Genomic DNA, 25553 nt, shown 5'->3' with positions numbered 1-25553 from the left:
TTAAAAATTACATTGTCTCAAACCATCAGTTTCGCTTGAATTTTCTTGGATCTTTCCACCATATTATGTATAAAACAATGCACAATTCAATTTGGTGTAGGGGAGAACGGGGTCGGCGTTCACACTTTTACTTTCATTGGAACCCCTCAAAAACTGCAGTCAATATTCTGTTACTGTTATGCCTATTTCTCACCTCAAATGTTTTCAGAAACATCTTGTAGTGTACTGTTTAGCTGTAAAATGAGAAAGTTTGCTCAGGCTGGTGGACGGTGCTTGTATTTCCTCAACTGATCTCAACATGGTTGCCGGTTCAAACCCGTTTTAATTACTATAAATAAGTGTGACATATCCTCTGCAACCACAACAAGCAGATACAGAATATACAGAATACATGTGTATACATTTCCTTGTAGTTCAGAAATGTTTTTCTGTAAAGAACTTTGAAACCAGTTGCATTATACATTTCTTTACTATGACCTTACTTTACTATGACAATACAATCCACTTATGTTTCTACAATATCACTTTGTCCCTTTGTGTCCCCTGACTGACCACAGGGGCCATGGCCTTCCTTGGGAGCGCAGTTCGGCGGGTGGTGTCGGCAGTGCGGCCTCCTCTCTCTCCCTTGTGCCGGACGACCGCTCGGTCCTACAGCTCAGAGCCCACCAAGGAAAAAAGTGTTCCCTACGAGAAGATACTCAAACAAGAGGCTGGAGCCTCCTCTGGACCCACTAAACCTTTACCTAGGTTAGTTTATAGATGCATTGTGTTTACTGTATTATGTGCTGTAAAAGTGACCGTTGACTTCCAGTAGTTTTTGCAATTCAAGACTTCTAAGAATTCTTACAACATGAGATGATTTGGCATGACTAATAGCACACAGCTGGGTAAGTTGAGGGTTTGTTTAATGGATCAATACATTATGGACCAGCTGATTGAGTAATAATGGTCATGATAACCTCTGCAAGGCCTGAACAGACTGTAGGAACTCTTTGGATCACTCAGGTCTGGAACAATCTGAAAACAAAGACATTTGATTGGCAGTTTAATAAATATATAAAATAAAAAACAATAAATAATAATTTTAACTTCAGGCGGAAAAAGCTTTATAGCAATAGGTTAGTATTTTCGGGAATGTGTTTATTTGCTTTCTTGCCGCGAATTTGATGAGAAGACCGATACCACTCTCATATCTGTCCGTTAAATATGAAGCAACAGCTATTAGCCAGTTAGCTTAGCTTAGTATAGAGACTGGAGACTGATTTCCCAAAATATTATGAGCATTAATACAACAGCAAACAACTATTTGCTATGTAAAGACATAGTGGAGTAATGGCTACCTGAGCAGAGAATGAATTCACTCTCTCTGTGTGTGTGTGTTGTAATCTAAGCTTCTCTGTGTCCATTCGGGGCCCCGCAAAAGCTGCTCGCAGTGTTCTTGAAAACTGCTTATTGCCCGTTGACTCCAGGGAAGTGAAGAAGAGTTTGTTTGTAACGTTAGTATATCCAGCATCTAGCAGCAAATGTGAACTGCAGTCTTTAGCCCTTCTCACACTGAGATTCTGCAGTAGTGCCATGAATAAGATCCGCTGATTATGCCGGTTTTGCTTTTTCACACTGAACCAAACAACGATGGCCGGTTTGTGATTTAACTGATCACAGATAACGCACTGATAACGTCCCTACCGACGGCGCCGTTGCAGAACAGCACTGTTGACGATTTTTTCACTGTTAATGCTGTTAGCAGCCGTCAACATGTTGAGAGCCGTGTGGAGGCAATAGTTACGCTCTATTTAGTACCTTTAAGTAACTAAAATTACCTTTTTGTTTTGGGCTTTTTGGTGAATGGTTTCGCCGGTTTGAGTTTTAAGTGACGTCGTTCTTATCCCACTTTGAAAGTCATGTTCTCAGCTCACCATGTGGTTATCTGCCACCTGCCTCAGGTCCGCGGATGTGGTGGTGATCGGAGGAGGCAGTCTGGGCTGTCAGACCGTCTACCACCTGGCTAAAATGGGGATGACCAACGTAGTTCTGCTGGAGAGAGACAGACTGACTGCTGGCACCACCTGGCACACTGCAGGTAACAAACCGTATGGAATAAGGACAGATGTAAGGAGTACTTCTAAGTGCACTGTTATAGCGCGTTTCCACTGCATGGTACGGCTGTGATCGACTCGACTCAACTCACTTTTGGTACTTTTCTCTATTTGTTTTCCACTGCGGATAGTCCCACCTCAGTGTAGTCTCGTGAGTGAATAAAAAATATTAAAGGTAGCTTGGCTATTTGGTTTTGTGCAGGATGTCCCGTGTTGTGCTAGTGACGATTCTCTCTGACCAATCAGTGGTCAGTGTTTTAACTCCACCTTCTAGGATTGGCTCAGCTCGCTCGGAACCTCAACCGAGGTGGTACCAAAAAAAGGTACCAGGTGCTATCCACAACTTTTGCTAATGTTTAATGAACTAAACTGAACTGGACTGTTTGGTGGAAACGCGGCTTTACAGATACTGTTTAAACCATCCACCCTGACTCTTACTCTACTCTGCCTACATTATCTTTGTTCTCTATCTCCCGTTCTTCAAGTCTGGATAAGGTCTCTGCAGATAAAGTGCCCACAGTTGTGTGTTTGTATGTTCACCTGCACACTGTACTGTACATGGCATGCATTTGTTTGTAAATCCTCCGATGTGTGTGTCTGTTCACTAGGCCTGCTGTGGCAGCTCCGTCCCAGTGATGTAGAGGTAGAGCTCTTAGCCCACACCAGGAATGTGATCAGCAAAGACCTGGAGGAGGAGACGGGTCTCCACACAGGCTGGATCCAGAACGGAGGACTCTTCATCGCCTCCAACAAGCAGAGGCTGGACGAGTACAAGCGCCTCATGTCGGTAAGAATCGAGATGTTTTTGGCCACTGTGAGGAAAATATCTTTGCATTGAGATAATGAGTTAGTATAATTAAAGGCTTATTGCATGTACATGTTTGTACAGTGCAAGGGTTTAACTGGCGTAACTGGTTTTCACGTGATAAAATATCAACATTTGAACAACCATATCAGAACTTTTCCTCCATTGCATTGAGCCTAAGTCATTGAATATGTAATTAACAGGCATTAGGGGCCGTCATTATAGCTTTAAATGGTTTCCATAGCGACAGGTGTCACTTATTTCACTGCAAAGTAGGTGGCTGCTACCGTTTTTTTTTTTAAGAACACGAAAAGTCAAAATAAATCAGCTAAGCAAAATATTTTTTGTAAAATTCACACACATTTATACTACAAAGAAAAAGCTGTTTGCTCTCTTATGGCCGGGACACACTGGGAACGTGAACAGCGAGTGACGGCTACCTCGCTGAACTGCTAGTCTGCCACTGCAAGCCGTTTCTGTCTACGTATAGTTTGCCTTTCATAATGGCCATTTCATTTCATCATAAATGTCATTGATATTTATTTTGGACAGAAAAAGGTTAAGAAGTGTGTAGTAATAATCCACAATTAAAAGCCGGTACTCTATTCATTTATGGAGCTGTGCAAGTCATTGCATTTTCCACAACACTGTCTTGCAGATATTTCAGAATAAAAGCCTTCTTTTAACAAATGAAGGAATTCTGTCTTCAGAAAAAAAATGCTAGAGGCGTGTTAAATTAAAAATAAATATGAACTTTTTTTTTTATGTCTGTGACATATTCTACAGGTGTAGACATTGAAACTGTAGTAATGTAGCTGGTATGATGTCAATTTACTGTCAAAAGATTATTCTCACTGTCTATTCTTGCTGTGAACCGCGTGCGGCATGCTGAAAAAATAGGCAAAACCTTGAATCTCGGGCTGTGTTGCTGCTCTAACCTGTTAACATGGGCGCCGAAATGAAATGCAACAGGTGCCGCGACGCACACACGCTGCTTACTTTCCCAGTGTGTCCCGGCCGTTAGCTTGTTTCCAAAGTGGGCTAGCTGTAAATCCGTGGAAGGCTCCACCATGCTGCGTTAGTGCATATAAATGATTGTATTTTCTACTGTGATTTGATTTCTCTAAGTAACACGTTTCAAAAAAAAAAAAAAATACTGATTGTTTCTGTCAGTTAGGGGGCTTCTAAAAAGTAATGGCTCATAACTAATTGTATTATTGAGGTAATGACCCCTGTTGTCATAATTACTAAAGAGCAATACCTGATAGAAACTTAATATGTGCGTAAACCACAGGCTCCATCTAGGAAATTAGTGGGTTTATAAGTATATTAATGGGTTGGAACAAAACTACTCCCTGGGGCTTTAAAACGCAGAGTTAATATTTGGTTATTAATTGCTCAACACACACATGCGCACATTCAGGGAAAGGGCTTTGTTTATCTTGATTATGTGTGTTAGAGGTTCAAAGTTCACTTTAAGCTTTACCTAATCAATACATGGTGTGAAACTGATCCGGCCGTGACTAGTCACTATAACTCAGCTCCTCCTGCATATGCTTCAGGGAGTGTTGTGCAAAGTGTTCTCATTTGCTGTAGAATAAAAGTGATACAAGTAACTGATCATCTTTAAATGAAAAAAAAAATCTCTCTCAGGCAAGACCATAACAATAAAACATGCCATCTCCCCTCATTCCTAGCTGGGTAAAGTTTATGGTATCGAGTCCTACGTCCTGTCACCTGCGGAGACCAAGGACCTGTATCCTCTGATGAATGTTGATGATCTGTATGGAACCCTGTATGTACCAAAAGATGGCACCATGGACCCAGCAGGCACCTGCACCACCCTGACCAGAGCTGCCTCCGCCCGGGGAGCCACGGTAATGTGCGCTTTTCTTGTTGGGCCAGCAGTATACACAATGTTTAGTTCTATTCATGGATATGCAGCTGTGTGGCTGGCTGTTGCTTGAACGCTCTAGTTTTTAATACCCTTTTTAATCGCTTGTAGTCTTTAACGCCCTTTTTAGACTTGATGGTTCTGGATATCTAGTTTTAACTTTTAACTGTGTGATGATTACCCCGTTTGGTGGCTAAGCAAGCTGACCAACTTAAACAACTAAAATCATGGCTGTGTGTGGAAAATGATCTCTTGGCTTTAAAGGCCCAGACACACCAAGCCCACATCAAAGAACTAGCAGCGACGAAGGCTGACGGTTGCGTCACCTCACGTCGCTTGTGCCTTGACCAAAAAGTTTGCACTCAAACACACCGCAAAGACTACAGCCGACGGCCAGTTAGCACGTACTGTACGTCCTGCACCTGGGTGAGATGTAATAACTCTTCATACCGGCAGGTAGCGGTAGTCTGTATTCATCATTCAAAAAGGGAAACTGGAAAACCGAGGCCGCCGGATATACAAGCCGTTGTTATGATACGTACATGAAATAAAGCGGCGTTTTCCGACCATTTTCACACCACTCTTACTCATCAGCTTCATTTCAGACCGGCCATGTCGTTGTGAAAATATCCGTGTATTGGAATGATCCGATGAGATGAAGATGAAAAATGAAAAGAGCCTTCTGTGTGTGGCTTATTGACTTTACTCGTTTGCTTGTTTTCTTCACTTCGGTTTCTCTTCTCGTGCACTGATCTGTTTTAGCTGAACAGCCAATTTGTTGCGATTTATCTCACCGACGAGCTCAGCAGCAAAAGCCTCCGACACAGGCAGACTAGTGCCAACAATGCGGGACACACCGCAAAATCTTGGGCAACAGACACTCATCGACAGCCTGAAATGCTGGTGTGTCAGGGCCTTAAAGGATGAAGTGTTTCCGATCGTTGGAGCTAAACTCAACTCACTGCAAAATCATTTAACCTAGTGCAAAGTGTTTCTGCCGCCACACATTACTGCGGGGACACCCTTGATCTTGTTTTTACTCTGAACTCCCTGCATATCTCTTGACTTAGTTTCTGATACAGTTCTACAGGCAATGTTTTCTCAGAAACAAACTATACAATATGCCATCTTTAATGAGCACTCTGCAGCTCGGTTCTCAGCTCTCTTCTCTGATATGTCCAAGACAATTCCTAAGTTTTCCAATGTTATGACTCCGTTAAGTGGTTTAATGAATTGTGCTCCCAAGCCAATTGATACCGTAGTCATTCCGTCCCCTTGGATAGATGATTCCATTCGACGTCATGGAAGAGATTATAGAAAGGCTGAGCGTAGATGGAAGAAAATCAAACCTCCATGTTCACTAATTTCACATGAAGGAGCTATTAACCATACTCAATCAACTCGTCATAGAATTATTCAGCCATAGAATGGAACATACAGTTCTGCTTTTCTACCTGCCTTTCCAGATTAGTGAGCTGCCAGTACTGTTTATATAGCACCCTTATTGGAACAAGATAATCTAGTGTAGATAGCCACGTCGCAACCTACGGAGACAACCTTGTGTACAGCGAAACATTAATTGCTGTTTCTTGAATGGCAGTAAATAAATGTGTAACACAACGGCATACTTTTTAAACTGATCTCTAGCCTATGTGAGACCTACGTATTTAGCTACAATTGAGGGACACAATGTAGGTTTTACATGTAATGTATATAAATTTAGAGGTAAGCCTTTTTAGTAATAAAATAATAACTTTAGGCTATATGGTGCCTTCTAATGGGGTCGTGTTTACCGTGTTCACGAGAAGAGTCCATATGAATGCCCCCTCTTGTGGTATTCACGACCTTGTAAGTGGAAAGTTTCTGAAAGCTCCGAGTTTACGAGTGGGACGTGTTTGAAATGATGGAAGCCATGGAAGTTAATATTTCGGTGCATAATAAGTGAATATATTGTAATTTTAGTCAAATATTGTTTTTCTTCGCAATTTTATAATAGGTCTGAGGAAAATTGATATTCCCAACGGCCTCATCTTTTTTCTCTGTTATAATGCCTTTGCATTTCCTGCATTATGTTACCCACCTTATAGCTTGCTAAATTGTTAGCCTCTGTGGCTTCTAGACGCCGACAGTAACGTTAATATTGCCATTGCTTAGCAACAGTGTTCTCACGACTAAGCCACTTGAACGCCAAGCATATCGTGTGCACGACTTCCCATGTTGTAATCACGAGCTCACAAGCTTTATTTGAAGGCACCATTAGTCTGACCTTTTGGCCTCATGAAAGTAACTTTTTGGGTAGGTCACTATGGTAACTGAGACTGCGCGGCTGCTGGAAAGCAGGCTAAGCTCAGGCTATCAGATCCAAAAATACTATCATAGAAATAAGAACATAATTACCGATAACTGTTCTTAAACAATGATGTCACAATTCCTAGATTATCGCACTTGAAACCACTGAAACCATGTGATCATTGTGTGGCAGAATGTGTGTATTATACTGTTTTTTTGCTTTGTTTGCTGTTACATGTAAATAACCTTCGCTGGCATGCAGTTACAGAGAGCTACTTTATGTGTTCATAGCTTTTTATAACATGTTACAGTAGTCTACAGTATAGCGATCTTTGAGGAATTGTGAAAATATGAAGAGGATTATGAAGTACAGCAAAATTGTGATTGACTCAGTAGACTGAACCCCTACCGCTGTCAGACTTGTGAATAGAAAATCTTTTCACAGCCTCAGTAAGCAGATATTAAAAGTGCTACAATACTATTAGAATGATTTACTGTACAACTCGTCCCTACATTACACACAGGGACTCAGGGTGGAGCGGAGCATGTACACTATCTTTAATGTATATCTTTAAATCAGGTGATCGAGAACTGCCCTGTGACTGGCATCCAAGTGCGGGCAGATGACTTTGGTGTGAAGAGGGTGAAGGCAGTGGAGACCCCTCATGGCACCATTGAGACGCCCTGTGTGGTGAACTGTGCAGGTGAGGTTTTAAAAACATTTTGGTTTCATTTGACATGTATTTGACACAATGTGAGGCATTCTTGATATCAGGAGTATCTCCCTGAGATTCCAGAGGGTTGATACTTAATGCAAAAGAAGTAATTTGGTGCAATTTTATAGGTGTTTTTACCCAGTTTGCATTTATCTCGATTTAAAGGTTGCATTTTTATAACATTTTTGTCTCTATGTGTTTACATGCAGGTGTGTGGGCCACCAAGCTGGGGGACATGGCTGGAGTCAAAGTGCCTCTTGTTGCGATGCATCATGCCTATGTGGTGACAGAGAGGATTGAAGGCATACAGGTAGGACCTCCATGTGTCATATCTGAACAGCCTGACTGTGGTTCATGATATATTGTGCTAAAAATACAAACAACCATTGGCACACTGTTCTGTAGGCTCTGATAGCACGCTGGCAAATGGCAGGTCTGATTTTGTTGTGTTTTATTGCTTTTTGGCGCATTGTTGTCAATACAAGACACAAAACTCTGAGTTAATTAAGCCTGAGATGAGGGAAACTCTATATTTTCAGTTCCAGGAAGAAACTTTGTGAACCTAACCTGCTCACTGGCAGATTTTCTTTAACAAACTTTGGGTTTTTCTGTCTCCTTCCTCTTACAGAGCCAGACACGGCGTTTTATTTCCTCATTCGTTCAGTCCGTATCAAGGCGTGCATCAAGTAAGGGATAATGTACAGCGAGCCAGTCATTGTTGTGAAATAAACCCCGACAGGGCGATGCGGCACCCCGACACTAAGCGGAAGGGTGGATCCATACGCCGCCCTAAAGGGGTTTATTTCACAACAATGACCCGCTAGCTGTACATTATCCCGCTTATTACACGGCTACTTACTTATCAATCATTTTTTAAATCAATAATTTGACACAAAAGCAGACCGCCAGAGTCCGAGATCAGAACTGTGCCCATAGCAACAGTCTGTTATACATAGCAACGGTCTGTTATAGAGAAATAACAGACCGTAGAATGTCGTGATTGACCAATCGGAATCAAGTATTCAACAAAGCGGTGTAATAAAGCACAAAAATTAGCCAAGGTTTACTGTATATCGGAATCAAAATCCTGGTAGGATATTAGTTTGTTACTCAGGACTGTATAAAATTACCACTTTTATGCACAGTCAGTCATTTCTTTGAACAGCTGTTTTTACCCTCACATTCAGTCAGATTAAAGCTGAATGTAGGCTACAGCCTAATACACAGTCAGCTTCCACCACTTTATCATCTATTAAGGAAATGTAAGTCTAGATCTTGTAATGTAAGTCTAGACAATGACTTAATGGACAACGCTGAATAAACCTTTATTGTATTATTGACACTTTTCCCTGCTTTATGATGAGAAATGTGCACAGTCCGCATATACATACATGCATTAATATCTCTAGGTCCACTAGATTAAAAGGGAGGCTCTGCCTTTTATTTACCTGTTGCCATGGTGAATCGTAGTATTGGAGCTCCACTGATGATGGCTTTTGTCATTTACTATGCACAAGCTTAACACTACAGTAAACATAATCAGATTTGATTGAACTGACTCTGATCAGCTGTTCTGGAACCAAAAACACTGTGTTCATCATCAGGGTTCATCAGCTCAGAGTTCGTTAAACCTGATTTCTGAACAGGGTCCAGAAGATTGACGAGGTTCCTGATTACAACAGCACTATTTATGTCATTTATTTATTTGTTTTTGTGGCTCATACAGAGTGAAGAAATAAGATACAATAAGCCTTTATTGATCCCCAGAGTGGAAATTCAGGTGTTACAGCAGCAGGAAAGACCGAATAAGTACAAATAAATAGAGAAGTGAAAATATAAATTAGAATACATAAATAAAAATAAAATAAAATAAAAGGAATATACAACTGGTGTAAGAGTAGAAACTACACAAAACTTTACAAGAATGAACAAGAGCAAGTAATGACAAACTTAGCAAGTTAAAGTGACAAGTTACAAGATCAAGTGCCACGGTAAGATTAATAGCAAGTCTAGTATAAATGTAAACAATGTGCACCACTAATATGTACTGTTGTCTGTATTAATATAGCAAATAGACGTTCCCACAGAGACAGAAATCCCTTCATCTGTGTGTATTAAGTCTGTATGACCAGCAGGGGGCACTGTGGCATTATAGATTTCCACCTTTAATGGTCTAGACTGCTCTTAGGGAGTGTTGGAATGATGCGTGTGCTTTTTGAGGAAGGGAAATTGTTTAGTTTGCATCCTTTTAATGCTGATAATGTGAGTATTTGGGGGCATTGAGGAAGCCACTGCATGCAGATTTATAACATAATGTCTGACACGGCTTGTGTACATGAGCCACTGTATACCTCTGATTGCGGACCTTGTGTGTGTTAGTTCTAGTTAGTGTACTCATGCATGACTGTGCTCATCCTCTAGAGGCCGGTGGTTTTAGGGGGGCTGTCAGAGCTTCTCTGTGTTATGTAGTTTAAGATCAGCTTAACCAGCATTACTGCTACATCATGTACACAGACATCAGCCCACACACACACACACACACACACACACACACACAAAATGACACGTCTCACACACTCAGGAAATCTGTTCCCACCAGGGTGTGCAACTTGTCAGGTCAAACATGACCACATGTCTGTGTGTGAATAGATGGGTTTAGATTTTTTAAAATAGCTCGCTGACAGTAATTGGTGTGTGTTTTTATCTGTGTGAGTGCATGAAGGACAGAGTGTGTTAAAGTCCAGTGCTGATCGCATGGAGTAAGCTGCCTGACTGTACTCAGCATGGAAGAGGGAGGAAAGGAGCAGTTTGGCTGTCGTTAGATGCAATGCACTGTTTCCAAATGTCAGCTTGTTCACTGGTATTTTGGGGGGGGGGGGGGTTTCACCCAGAGAGCCACTTGACTTTGGATTGAAAAGCACTCACGACAGAATGAATACAAATGACACAACATACTTAAAGTGCAACTATTCATTAGATACTTCTACAGGAATATTTACTCAAGGAGATGAATGCTTCTCTCTGCTGTGTTTTTGAAAGAAGATTTCATGGTGTGTCAGTAGCTGTCGTGTCATACATAGAGAAACTCTGGTTTGTTAAGGCAGTGGTTCCCAACCTCAAGTCCAGGGCCCCCCCTTAGCGGGGCACCCAAGATCACAGCGGGTGCGCCAGGATTTGTCCTCTCTGAAGTTGTCAAAATTAGATTTGCACATGTATAACTAATAACACACTTACTGGATAATTTCTACAAAAATATTTTTTGCTACATAGTAGGTGCCATTGTGTTTAAACCCATTATTTCTGCTAAGTTGCAGATACAGATCAGGCTCCACTAATATTATTAGTATTATATTATTAGTAGAATTAGTTTCCAGTAGTGGCTGCAAAGGATTCTTTCAGACGCGTATGATCCAAACATTTCAAATTACTCCAGAGTATTGTTAAGTCCAAAAGTCAACATTTATTGAAAAAAGACAAATGTTATCTAGGGCTGACCTGAATGTTTCAAAGCTTTGACAGTTGCCATGGTAATCGACCTCCAAATCAGTATTCGAATGCTTTGTTTTTTTTATATTCTTTTATACAAATAAAATTGACTTGACTTGATATAAGTACGTAATAATAAAGTATAAATCCCCAAATAGCCCATGAAATAAGGAATAATCCCACGACATTATTCATATTCAACAGTAATTATTATTAGTTATTCTCAGACGGATATCGCTGTTTGTTGAGTGTTGTGTAGACTTTTATGATTGTTGTGTCCTGTATTGTATACCCTTTTCTATATGTATGCCTCTTTGTACAATATCAAAAAGCACATGGGATAATCTGGGTGGAGTCAAGGGAAAATTAGCTTTTAAAGAGGACCTATTATGCTTTTGTGCTTTCCCCCTTTCCTTAAAGTGTTTTATAACTTTTGTGTGCGTGTAAAAGGTCTGCAAAGTTACAAAGCCCAAAGTCCACGCCAAAGGGAGTTACTCTCCTCCACAGAAACACTGCTCCTGAACTGCCTTGCTTGAAGTCCTGCCTTTTCTTCCGTAACGTGGCGATGTCACCAAGTAACACATTTGCATAAAACCCACCTGGCGGCTAGTTTGGCACGCCCTCAAACAAAGCTAGCGGAGGCCGGTTTGAGAAAAATAAAGTGTTTTTTTTAACATTAAAGCATGTAAACATGTTCTAGTAGAAACCCAAAATACAAGTAGGCACCTGAAAGTAAGCATAATAGGTCGTCTTTAATACGGTAAACGGCATGATTGGCAAATTTCCCCCATTTTTATATCTTTGTTTTGGTTTCCTTGCGATAAGCAAAGCTGAAATTAGTTGTCAGTCAGTTCATTGATTGACATAAAATCAACCAAGAATTGTTATAATCCATTATCTGGCAAAAAATACCAAACATTTTCTGGTACAGCTTCAATTATGTTACCATCAACTTCCTTCTCTTTGTGTCTTGTCATTATGAATGACGATTTTATAGTTCTAACTGCCAATCAAACAAAGTAATTGATTTCTTAAGATGAGGCTCTTATCCTCCTCTTGATTATGAATATGAATCTTCCCATCATTTTGTAACTGAAACACAATGTGTTTTGGACTAATTCATGTTTTGAATGTTTCCACTTTAATCTTCACTCTTCGCAGAACATGCCAAACGTCAGGGACCATGATGCATCGGTGTACCTGCGCCTCCAAGGTGACGCCCTGTCTGTGGGTGGTTACGAACACAACCCCATCTTCTGGGAGGAGGTAAGCTTGAATATTATCTGAAATGATTAACCGTATCATTCTCTGTCGATGACACTTGTGTGTTGACTGTCGCACATCTGAGTGAGATTGATGACGCACATCTGTGTTGTTTGACATATAATCAAATACTTCAGTTAAGAAGTTTATATACTCTTTTGACCTAATCTTTTATTTAGTCTGTTTTATCCTCCTTGTCTTCAATACTTGCTGCTGTATTAGCTTGGAGGTTAAACTGACTGCATTTATAACATGACTCATAAAAGTGTGTGTGTGTGTGTTTGTTCACTAATCTCCCAGGGGTGGAAGGAGGTATTCAGGTGCTTTTGTCTACTCGGGTAAAAGCGGCAATATAATAATATAGAATTACTCCATTGCAAGTAAAAGTCCTGCAGTCAAAACTTTGCTGAAGTAGAAATAGATAAAAGTGTACTATACAGAAAACATTTGTCATTTTGTTAAATGATTGCTTTTTTGCCAAGAGTTGGGTGAGAAGATTGATACCACTCAGAAATATGCCTACTAGCACAGCTAAAGCTCACGAATGAACACTTTTATCTTGTTGATTTAATCCAAAATACAAAAAACGAAAGTGTAAAAATGACAAGTTGTGGTTTTATTGGGGGTTACCTTTGGCTATAGGCTGGCTAGCTGTTTCTCCATGTTTCCAGTCTTTGCTCTAAGCTAAGTTAACTGGCTTCTGGTTCTTACTTCATATTTAGGGTGCAAACATGAATTTTATAGGCAAGAAAGCGAATAATCATATTTCCCAAAACTTTGACTATGGACCCGGAACTCATGGAGCCGGATTCTGGGTTTATTATCAGCTTAGAGGCCGGTCAAATGGCCAGCAAAAAATATGCCTATCATATAGTTTAAAGATGAGTTATTTACACAATGTATCTTGTTTGTTTAACTCATGCATGAAGAGAAATGTCACGAATGACAATTTGTGGTTTATAGGGGGTGTTGTGTATCCTCTTATCCAACTCACACCAAGAAAACAAAGTGTATCTCCCAAAATGTCAAACTTTTCTTTTGTTATCAAAGTTAAAAATAGTAATTTTGCAGAAAAAGTGCAAGCAACATTGCAAAAGTTTGTTTTTTCTATCGAAAAACGTGCTCGGCAAGATAAGCTATCAAAAAGTATTGTTGTCATCCACGGTCAAGTGTCTTACCTGCACACCAGATATCTAATTCCTAATAGGCAGATTGATGAGCAGAACACGCTCCAAAGGCGATAAACGCCATTGATTTTAATGACCTCATATCTGTTCTTTTTAGCACCACCCACAAACCTTATATTCTTAACACCACTACCGCTGCAATCGCTTTTATTGGAGCGTAAAAACCAAAGCATTTCTGTAAAACACAAAAGGCTGTGAAGACGAAGGAAGATTATTCAAACAGCTCTTTTGGCAACTATAAAAGGTAATCGTACAGGCTGTTCTTTCATGCACAGACTGACTCTTTAAAGGGGTGGTTGACTTTGGAGAACGATCTTTATAAAAGCCTTTAAATCGACAGGTGGTCTTGGTCTTAATGGATGTGTACTTTCTCTCAAGAACAGGTTTTTAGAGCAGCTTGTTAACTAGACTGACAGGTTGGGTGGCAGGCATCTCTGCTCTTTTTTCTTGTCCTGGTGTTCGCACACTTAAAACGTTTCACCGCTCATGCGTTCCTGATTGATTTATTCATTTTAATCTGTGCTCTTACAATGCAATATAATCCTGGACCCCCAATTCACAAGTAAAGATTACTGTCTATTCAACCTATTCATATTTAAGAATGAGCCATGTCAATAACTGCGATGAAAGACATAAAAAAGATATCTCCCAGTTTTTAATAATATTATCAAGCTCAAAACAATGTAAAGATATATATATATAAATAATAGAAAATATGCTGCCTCACTTTTTATGAAAGGCACTAGACAGGGTTTTTGCAGGGCACTGATAATACTGACTTCATGACTTTCTGTCTTTCCATCTGGCTGCCTGCCTGTCTACAGACTCCTCAGTGGTTTTTACATTTTAGAGGATTTCTTTGTGCGGAAGCAGCTGCTTTTGTTCTCGTTCTGCAGCTGAGCGTTGCTTTGATGTCTTGAGGCGAACGGAGGAAGAAAGAGGAGATACAGAAAGGAGAATTAGCAGGGAGACAGAGAGAATAGAGGATGCCTACTGAGTGAAGATGAGCAGGATCGATGGCTCGGGAAGGGATTGAGAGAAGTGTGGCGTCTGGGACAAAGAACGCTGCTCCTCACACACTCCGGTTGAGTGTTGGCGCTCGGTAATAACGCAGAAAGCCTTTGTTCACATGAAAGCAGCTACCGCCAGACATTCAAGTCTTAATCAAAACTAATTGTAAAGCCAAAGGAACTTTTTCCTCCCCCAGACTTCTAACTTAAAGAATCACTTATATTTAACATTTTTAGGCTTCACGTTGATGTGGTTATCCAGTGTGATTTGTCAGCAAAGACTCAGAAACTCCTCTGAAAGTAAGAGACCGACTGCTTTTCTAAAGGAGCCAAGATGGAGAAGTTCAAATGGAGGGATGACCACATCAGTGCCAGCATGTGGGGAGAAATGCATGACTGATAAAATCGTTGGTGTGCCGGAATTTTCAATTTGAGCACCTCTGAGTCCGTCAGATTAGTGAAGGAGGAAAGAATATTAAGGCGAGGCGGTCAGCACTGAACGGCAGGAGTTGTAGGAGCTAAAAGGCTCCATTTTTGGCCCGGCTGAGAAGGACGGAGTTGCAGAGGTCCAGATGGGAGCAAATTAAAGCTTGGACAGGGAACTGAGGGGGATTTGACAGATGCCGATTCCCTGGTGAGAACAAGGTGATTCAACAGATGCTACAGGATTGTGCTGTGGCTGCAGCATGAGACTTATTCACACAGTTGGCGGTCTACAGTCACATGTGGCGACTTGGACTCAAGTCACAGTGTTCCTGTCAACAGTGATGAGGAAGAAAAAGGAGAAAGAGCACATCAGTCTTGATGACATCTGGCTTTGAGGTGGCGCGAATCGGATTGAACATCCAACAATCCACTGCAGTAGTGTGGATTCACTATGCGGGAAATATGAACAGAGTATTTTTGGCTATAATTAATATTTTTTAGGGCTGTCAATCAATTAAAATATTTAATTGCGATTAATGGCATGATTGTCCGTAGTTAATCGTGATTAATAGCATATTTTCTGTTCAAAATGTACCTTAAAGGAAGATTTGTCAAGTATTTAATACTCCTATCAATGTGGGAGTGGACAAATATGCTTGCTTTATGCAAATGTGTGTATATATTTATTATTGGAAATCAATTAACAACACAATGACAAATATTGTCCAGAAACCCTCACAGGTATTACATTTAGTATAACAAATATGCTCACATCATAACATGGCAAACTCAAGCCCAACAGTCAACAACAGCTGTGAGTGTGTCAGTGTGCTGATTTGACTATGACTTGCCTAAAACTGCATGTGATTATCATAAAGTGGGCATGTCTGTAAATGGGAGACTCGTGGGTACCCATAGAACCCATTTTCATACACGTACCTTGAGGTCAGAGGTCAAGGGACCCCTTTGAAAGTGGCAATGCCAGTTTTTCCTCACCAAAATTTAGCATAAGTTTGGAGCATTATTTAACCTCCTTAGCGACAAGCTAGTATTGACATGGTTGATACCGATGGATTCAATGGGTTGTTTAGTTTCATACGGTGCCAGTATCTAAACTGAGCCCGCTACAATCTAAAAATCGCAAGTTGCATTAATGCGTTAAAGATTATAGTGGCGTTAAAACGACTTCGCGTTAACACGTTATTATCGCGCTAACTTTGACAGCCCTAATACTTGTGTAATAAAAATGTATCAAATGACTTATGTTTTGCCAGTATTAGGAAACCAAGTCCTCACACACATATCTGCTGTGTGTTTCATTTCCTAGGTGAATGATAAGTTTGCCTTCAGTCTGTTTGACCTGGACTGGGATATATTCATGCAACACATTGAGGGTGCAATCAACAGAGTTCCTGGTCTGGAGCAGACTGGCATCAAGTCCACCGTCTGTGGACCAGGTACAGTACTCACATACACACACACACACCAGTTTCACAGACATACATTTTTATGAAGATCCTGCCAGCCCTTCTTGCAATTTTCTTCTAACATTATGCATTACAGCAGGGAACAAGCAACTTTCATGACACTTCTTAAATTGAACACATTCTAATTTAAAACTGAAATGTATCCATCTGTGAAATATATTTATGCACCGCTCCAATACTACATTCGCTCATGAATACCTAAACCAGCAGACTATGTGTCATGTTTGTAGAGGAGATAGTTCGATTAGCTCAAGCCCGACTTCCCATCCAGGCAATATCACGTTGCCGAAGTGCTTGAGTGAGCCGGTCTGAATCTGTGCAGCCAGAAGAGATACAGTATCGAATTGGATTTTTCATCATCATAGTGAGATGCGGCTGTTTGCAAAGAAAGAAGTGAAACAAGTGACCACTGACACACACACATATCAGGGATGAATGACCAGATTAAGATGGAAAACAGAGAAACTGAGAAGGGAATATGAGAGAGACAGAAGGAAACTGCAACGCATGAAGAGAGATAAGTAGACTTGTAATTAGAGATTCACAGAGAGAAAGAAACAACATAAGTGGAGATGTAAAGAAGGAGAGATGAGATGTAGAGAATTGCAGACACAAACAACATGTAGGAAATGGAAGAAAAAATTAATGAACATCAGATCAAGAAAGACGGAGCTCAGAGGGAGAGGAAGCTCAGATGAAATGGGGATAAAAATGAGGTTATTGCAGAGCATCTCCTCGTCTGTGACCCTCGCGTTAAGGCCGGCTTTTGTTTAATTTCAAGTGTTGTGTTTACATGATAAGTGTGAGTGCTTTGAGTTCCATGAGTACCTATGTCCTCATACCACGTACAGTAGAAATGCATGTCTTCAAAAGGTTGGTTTAGGTTAAGTAGATCAAGCTAAGTGAAAGGTTAAACATGTTTTCTTTTGCCATATTCAGCAGGTAATTGAATGTGGCTGATGAACATCTTCATGTGTATTAGCGTGTGTGTATATGTATGTGAGGGAGAGTGAGGTCATATGTCTATTTTTAGCACCATTAAGTGATTTACTCGACCTTTTGATTTCAATATGCTTTATTGGCATGAATGTAACAGGGACAATATTGCCAAAGTGTCAAGTAATAATGAGATTATAAAGAAAAAGAACAAACTCAATTCATTTCAGTTAGATAACTAATAATACTTATATATTTATGCGCTTAATGTACTTTCTCTCGTCCTCTTTTATTTTGTCCAGGTTTCAAAACTTAGTAAATTGAAGATGCACACATTTAAAAACATTTTTTTCTCATTATTACAGGTAGCATGAATTGGATTGATTTGAGTATTCCCTGAAAGAAAAGGTCAACTGTGTCCCCCAAATAGTTCACACAGTATTGCATAATATCCCAGATAAAGTGTTATAATTCTATATAAAAGAATGAGTTCCCTCCTTGCTTTATATAGGAGAATAGGTTATTGTTATTACCAGTGTTGGGCATGTCACTTGAACAAATTTATAAATTACTCTATATATTACTCATTGAAAGAGTAGTTACATTGCTCTACTATTTTCACAACAGCAAAACTATGTGGTACATTACTCGCTACATGGCTTTAAACAGGTCTCCACAGCAGTGAGCTACCTCCGGGTCTGAAAAGTGAAGCCAATGCAGAAGTGGCTTAAACTTGCATTCTTTCTAATAGCCAGCAGGGGGCGACTCCACTGGTTGCAAAAAGAAGTCTGATTGTAAAGAAGTCTATGAGAAAATGAGCCTACTTCTCACTTGATTTATTACCTCAGAAAACATTGTAAACATGAGTTTATGGTCTCAATCGGTGGTTTCAAGTCTTCTTCAATACAGCATGATGTTCATTTAATAAATTATGGTCCCATTTAGAGTAAAGTGGACCATTAAGCAGGGCATGCTTTAGGGCGTGGCTACCTTGTGATTGACAGGTCGCTACCGCAGCGTTTTCCGGTCTGGGAGTTGTCTGTGTTTTCCTCTTTCACAGTGTGTTTTCAGTTCATGAAAGTTAATAATAACCTTTTTGGTTGCCTGAAAATGTCTCATTCATTCAGCGTTCGGTTGTGCTTAGCTCCACATTCTCGAGTCACTTCTGGTTGCAATAAACCAAGATGGCCACGGCCAACATGCCAAACTCGAGGCTTCAAAACTTAAATCCACAAACCAACGGGTGACGTCACGGTGACTATATACAGTCTATACTCCACACACATTAGAAATTCTGTATTTAACATGTGTGGAAATAATAAAATGAGACATTTTGGTTTAACAAGCAACCGTTGCAATGACAATGACGCAATGCATTTATTCATTTTATTTCTTATTATTTAGTTATTTAACCAGGAAAACTGAAGTACATCATTTAGTTTACGAGAAAGCTAGCCCAAAGGCTAGCTATCAATAAATGGCTATAACAACCACTTATACTGTAGCACAGTAAAACACTTGTGAGACATGGCAAAAAGCTTTATTAATGTCACTCTCTGTCTTTTACACAAAGTAAAACTATTATTGGGGGATAGTAAGTCGCCTCTGTGGTAAGTTTGTGTATCTACAAAGTTTCTCTTGCTCTTGTTTGTTTTCAGAATCATTTACCGCTGACCACAAGCCGTTGATGGGCGAAGCCCCAGAGGTCAGAGGTTTCTTCTTGGGCTGTGGCTTCAACAGTGCCGGTAAGTGCTGCGAGGGAAAGATCGAAGAAAGACATTTATAGAAAGAAAAGAAAAGTGAGGGAGATAAACGAGGAGTGCACAAGGACGACCGAGAATGTAAAGACGTCTCCGCCGACGTCGTAAACAAATAATGCACTCACGGTTGTGGGCTTTCAGATACTTCATGGTGTAGAGCGTTCCCTTGAGGAAACCATGAAATGATAGCGCTAGGAAGGTCAAAGCAATCCTCCGTACGAGGCAGTATAAGCAGGGAGAAAACAAGCAAGGAGAAAATGGCCGAAGAGTGTTTTTACCCATACTTTGACCCAGCCTTGGCCAATCTCTGTGGACACTCTCAAGGCACAAATGAATAATGGAGGGCTTTTCATTTCTCACTGAGTTCATGGAGGACACACACGCACACACACACACACACACATACAAACAACAACCCAAGTCACTCCATTACTACACTCAAAGATGAGCTTACCTTTGACATAAGACGGGGAGGAACGAAAGTATCTCAGCAATCTGAAAAACCAAGCGAGAGGGGGCGTAAAGGGTAAAGTAATTGCCATCAGCGTTAACAGGCGGTTGAGAGAAAGCTTTTTTCTAGCATAAGAGCAAAAGACCATCGGGGTCGAGCTCTAAAGTTGTTATGACAAGAGGTTGGGAGGTTGGGATGTGGAGCTCTAATGAGTGAGCATGCAGTGGTTTCAACGCTCATTGGTCTGTGTTTTTTTTGCTTTAGAAGTGTAGTTTTAGTACGTTGGAGGCAAACTGCAGTTTGATCCTTGCTGCTGTTGAACACGTCCTCTCTTGCTCTCTTATTCCCCCCGCCACTTATCCATGAGACACTCTTTCTGTCCATCAGCCTGATCGTAGGTCAGTTAGTATCTTGTTATCCACTGTCAAGGTAACAAGGGCTTACACACACTGCTGTCCCTGAGCTGTTGATTCCTTTTACATCTCATACATACTTTATTTAATTGGACCTGTATTGCTTATGGTTTTACGTTGTGCTGAAAATATGAATTATATTTTTTATGCAAATGTCTCCAATGTGAAGGTTTGCTGGCTCTCTGTTATTAGGGCTGTCAATCGATTAACATATTTAATCGCATGATTAATCGCAAATTGATCGCACATTTTTTATCTGTTCAAAATGTACCATAAAGGGAGATTTGTCAAGTATTTAATACTCTTATCAACATTGGAGTGGGCAAATATGCTCGCTTTATGCAAACGTATGTATTATTGGAAATTAATTAACAACACAAAACAATGACAAATATTGTCCAGAAGGTTCTGCATTTAGCATAAAAAAAGATGCTCAAATCATAACATGGCAAACTCAAGCCCAACAGGCAACAACAGCTGTCAGTGTGTCAGCGTGCTGACTTGACTGATTTGCCCCAAACTGCATGTGATTATCATAAAGTGGGCATGTCTGTAAAGGGGAGACTCGTGGGTACCCATAGAACCCATTTTCATTCACATATCTTGAGGTCAGAGGTCAAGGGACCCCTTTGAAAATGGCCATGACAGTTTTTCCTCGACATAATTTAGCACAAGTTTGGAGCGTTATTTAGCCTCCTTCCCGACAAGGTTGGTACCAATGGGTTCCTTGGGTTTTCCAGTTTCATATGATACCAGTATCTTCACTCTGGCTTTAAAACTGAGCCCACTACCACCTCCAAAAAATCAATAGCGTTAAAGAAGTGGCGTTAAAATGAATTTGCGTTAAAAGTTATCACGTTAACTTTGACAGCCCTATCTGTTCTATTGTAAATTGAATAGTTTGAGACTGTTAGTCAGAGAAAACAAGTGATTGAAGACATCACCTTGGGCTTTTGGAAATTCTATTGGACATTTTCCGCTAATTTTGGTCATTTATAGACCAAATAATTAATAAAAAAAAAAATTATGGACAGATAAATAATGTTATGAAAACATCCCTTTTTCCACCCATGCTGTATTTTTTTCTTTTTCTATTACTTTAAAAATAAAAATGTAACATTCCTATCTGAATGGAGGTGGAATAAATATTGCTGTCCCCTCGTCCTCTAGTTTTGATGTGGTATGCTGGGAACAAGCTCATTGAAATGGGACCAGGGTCACGATATATAACACAGTGACTTGATAATTAAGAATTTTCTACCGGCCATGCACTGCAAGGATACTCCAAAGGTCTATTGCCTGAGTCACACACACTTGCACTCAGCACACACACACACACAAACAAACAAAACAGCCTACTTTTTATCAAAGCAGGAGCTCGATAATGTCAACTTTCCCTCATGCTGTCCTTTTTTTCTCTTCTCTCGTTACGTCCGTCACACTTTCTCCCCCCTGCCTCTTCGTCCCTTTGGCAAGGGAAAAGTCCTGTGTCCATTTCACTCCATCACACAACACATGCACACACATTGACTCAGTGGATAATTCAGAAACCACAGGATCAAAGTCGACAGACTCGCATTAAAAAAATCCATCACTGAGTGCTCGGTAACTTTTTCAGCCTCCAGTAAGTTGTCTCGTTTTACTTGCTGGGGTTCATTTTGGTTTCCAAGCAATCAGTAACTCTGCTTACTTACATAAGTTGTATGTGTTACCTAGCAACCTTAACTTTACTTATTTTTAGTGTCAAAACCGTGATTAACGTTGAGTGCATTTATTTATTCTGATAATGGTTCTTTAATTGCTTTCAACTGCTGCACCTCTTAACTGTATCACCATGTTGCTCATAATCACAAGACTGAGCATCGCCATAGGTATTATGGCTCGCAGAGTTTTTGTTAATCACATTGTGAGGCACAGAAAATTGCCTGTATTTAAGGATATACACAATGAAGGCTGAGAAAACCATTGGGTTCAGTGGCATGATGCTTTTTGCGACGCAAATAGCAACGAGATCTAATCCCTTACACTTGTGCTTTAGTGCAGGATGGAGACGGTGATGGTAATCCTAAAGAGGAGCTATAGTTTGAATCCTTATAGAAAAAATAAGGGAAAGGCAGGGGCAAACGCCTGAAACAAAAGCCCCTCTAAATGCAATTTTGTGCTATGGCTTGAGATTGTTGTTTTTACATTTCTGTTAATTTATGGGTTCATTTTCAAATGAGATACATCATGTAAATAAGTCGGCTTTACAGATGCTGATAGCATCAAAGTTTTGAACTTTGGACAGAACCAGGCTAGCTATTTCCCCCCTGCCAATCATTATGCCAGTGGTTCTCAAAGTGTGGGATACAGAGGCATGACTGGTGGGGCGAGTGGCCGGGTGGGAAACGGCGGAACAGAAAACAAATCGGCTATAGCAATGGTGTTCATTCAGACAGGTAATAGACAGATATTTGACAGGGACAAAAAGAAAAACGGACGATGCTTCGGAGTCGAACAAGACAAAGTGCTCAGTTAACGGTAATCAAAAGAAAATATGACGAAGTAGGGCTGCACTGAGTAGTTTCGAAGCTTCATTCATAACGTTGACATTTGAATTACTATTATTTATAACTTACAGAAACATTAACTTCCACCTTCTCTTCCCCCCATATATATATATATATATATATATATATACATATATATATATATATATATATATATATATATATATATATATATATATGTACTATGTGTATATATATATATATATATATACACATATATATATATATATATATATATATATGTACTATGTGTATATATATATATATATATATATATATATATATATACACATATATATATATATATATATATGTGTGTATATATATATATGTATATAACGCAAATTTGTTTTAATGGCACTAATTTGTTTTATGCATTAACGGAATCGATCTTTTGGAGGTTGTAGTGGGCTCAGTTTTAAAACTAGAATGAAGGAGGTTAAATAACTCTCCGAATTTGTGCTAAATTTTGACGAGGAAAAACTGTCGGGGTCCCTTAACTTCTGACCTCAAGATATGTGAATGAAAATGGGTTCTATGGTTACCCACGAGTCTCCCCTTTACAGACATGCCCACTTTATGATAATCACATGCAGTTTTGAGCAAGTCATAGTCAAGTCAGCACACTGACACACTGACAGCTGTTGTTGCCTGTTGGGCCTGTTGGGCTTCACTTTGCCATGTTATGATTTGAGCATATTTTTTATGCTAAATGCAGTACCTGTGAGGGTTTCTGGACAATATTTGTCATTGTTTTGTGTTGTTAATTGATTTCTAATAATGAATATATGCATACCTTTGCATTAAGAAAGCATATTTGCCCACTCCCATGTTGATAAGAGTATTAAATACTTGACAAATTTCCCTTTAAGGTACATTTTGAACAGATACAAAAATGAGATTAATCATGGACAATCATGTGATTAATTGCGATATAATATTGGAATCTATTGACAGCCTTAATAAATAATAATAATAAAGGCAGTGGAAGATGAGGAGAGACCAGTGTGTATTTTATGACTGAAAACTCTTGCAGCTGACAGTATGAGACCCAATAAATGGTTTTGGTAAGTGCATTGTCCAAAATGTTGGAACTATTATACTTTTAAATGTAGAATTCTAAAAAGCTTAAGTTCTTAGACGCTTTATTTATAGATTTTCAGTGTACCGAACAAAAACAAACATGCATTGACAGTCTATTTTTTGATTCACGAGTGGCATCGCTGTAAATGTCAGAAGAAAAGAAGAGAGCAACTATCTAAAAAGAATCTGAGAGCAATACAAAAGACAGGAGAGGGAGAGATAAATAATGTCATAGAAAGGAACAAATCTTTGCGCAGCATAAACGAACAATAACAGAGCGAGATACCGATAGCGCTGAAGGAGAGTGGAAGTACAAAGGCAGAGAGGAGGGATGATAAGACGAGTGGAAGTACGAGCGTAAGGGTTCACACTCAGACACTCGCTCGCACATCAGCGTAGTTGTCTTGGGTGACATTTATCAGTGCCACCTCGCCTTTTTGGGTGTCTCCACATTGTCTTGGGAGAACTCCATCATCCCCTCTATCACCACACTCCTCCCTTTATCTCTCTACCCCTGCTCCCACCCATCCATCCATCCAGGCTTGGCCCGGAGTGACAGTGTCTGCAGATGAGTGAAGTGATGAGAGACAAAGGGAGAGGGCACGCTGTGAGAGATGGAGACAGGGATGAAGGAGGGATGCAAGGACACACTGATTGTGCTGCTGCATATTGATGTCGTGCAAAACACACGCATAGTGTTGCACGCACAACACACACACACACACACAATGTATGCAAATTACCAGCAACACAACACAAGAAGGGGGGTTGCTAAAAGGGAGCAGCTCATTAACCCAGCCGTTTTGGGACCGGATGGGTAAAATATTGAATTGCCAGTGTTTGTTTGTTGGTCGGGTTGAAAAAAAAACCCCAGAATGCAGCAGCCGTTGGGTGCAGCTGATGAGGTCAGATTGCTCAGGGGCAGCTGTGAGCAAGGGTCAAATGATGGAACAAAGGTCAAAACAATCCTCTGTAGGTCATATGACATATCGAGGCTGAGGTTGCAGAGGACGAAAACGCTTCTCTCCTCCAAATTAATGAAACATACTCACAGTCCTCCAGACAGGCAATCAGTGAGAGAGAGAGAAGGGGGAGAGAGGTCCTGTTTTTAGTTCAGACTTTCCTCTCTCATTTCCCAACCACTGTGCAGTAATCTGTGACAATCATTTTCATTAGCAGTTAATTTGTCTCTCTTTTGTCTGACATTTCATCGACTAAACAATTATGCAAATACAGACTTATGGATGATGAAAATAATTGTTAATTGCAGGCCTAAACCAAAACACAAAGATATTCAAATCCTCTCATTCAAGAAGAATAGATAGAACCAGCACAAGTAGCCTTTTTGCTTAATTAGAATACACCCTCTGGTGCTACTCGGACACAACTTCAGGGACGAACCCGGGGTCATAGGGTGTTTCGGGTCTTTCAGGTCACCCGGGTGACCCAGCCAGGGGTAATCAACCCCCTCTATTTGTGTCCAAGTGACGCCCTGCTCCACGGATCCCCCTTTCAGATCCACAGCCACCGTGAGGCCTTTCTAGCAGCCTCCAGAATGTTCTTGGTGGCTCTTCTGCACTGCAGTCCTTTTACTCCAAGGAGTTTGAGAGTTCGCTGTACTGAATTAGCCAGCAAAGCCCCGGCGCCCAACTTCGACTGGCTCACAGCGGGCTCTCCAGCCATTTCTCCAGCACTATGTTAC

The 25553-nt window shown here is 40.3% G+C and overlaps 1 protein-coding gene across 1 annotated transcript in view; it reads left to right on the top strand.

Annotated features, from left to right (window-relative positions):
* The window catches only part of sardh (sarcosine dehydrogenase), a 54664-nt gene that overhangs the window by 2826 nt on the left and 26285 nt on the right, over positions 1 to 25553 (top strand). Inside the window, exons 2-10 of the mRNA XM_037752855.1 lie at positions 558 to 747; positions 1944 to 2080; positions 2705 to 2883; positions 4599 to 4778; positions 7665 to 7788; positions 8010 to 8110; positions 12448 to 12552; positions 16500 to 16629; positions 19254 to 19340. Of these exons, the coding sequence (XP_037608783.1) occupies positions 563 to 747; positions 1944 to 2080; positions 2705 to 2883; positions 4599 to 4778; positions 7665 to 7788; positions 8010 to 8110; positions 12448 to 12552; positions 16500 to 16629; positions 19254 to 19340 (1228 nt within the window). The 5' untranslated portion in view covers positions 558 to 562. The remainder of the gene's footprint in view (positions 1 to 557; positions 748 to 1943; positions 2081 to 2704; positions 2884 to 4598; positions 4779 to 7664; positions 7789 to 8009; positions 8111 to 12447; positions 12553 to 16499; positions 16630 to 19253; positions 19341 to 25553) is intronic.

Source organism: Sebastes umbrosus, chromosome 19 (genome assembly GCF_015220745.1).
Source record: "Sebastes umbrosus isolate fSebUmb1 chromosome 19, fSebUmb1.pri, whole genome shotgun sequence".
Lineage (NCBI taxonomy): Eukaryota > Metazoa > Chordata > Actinopteri > Perciformes > Sebastidae > Sebastes > Sebastes umbrosus.
The sequence above is the reverse complement of the archived record's forward strand: the minus strand, read 5'-3'. Positions and strand labels throughout refer to the sequence as shown.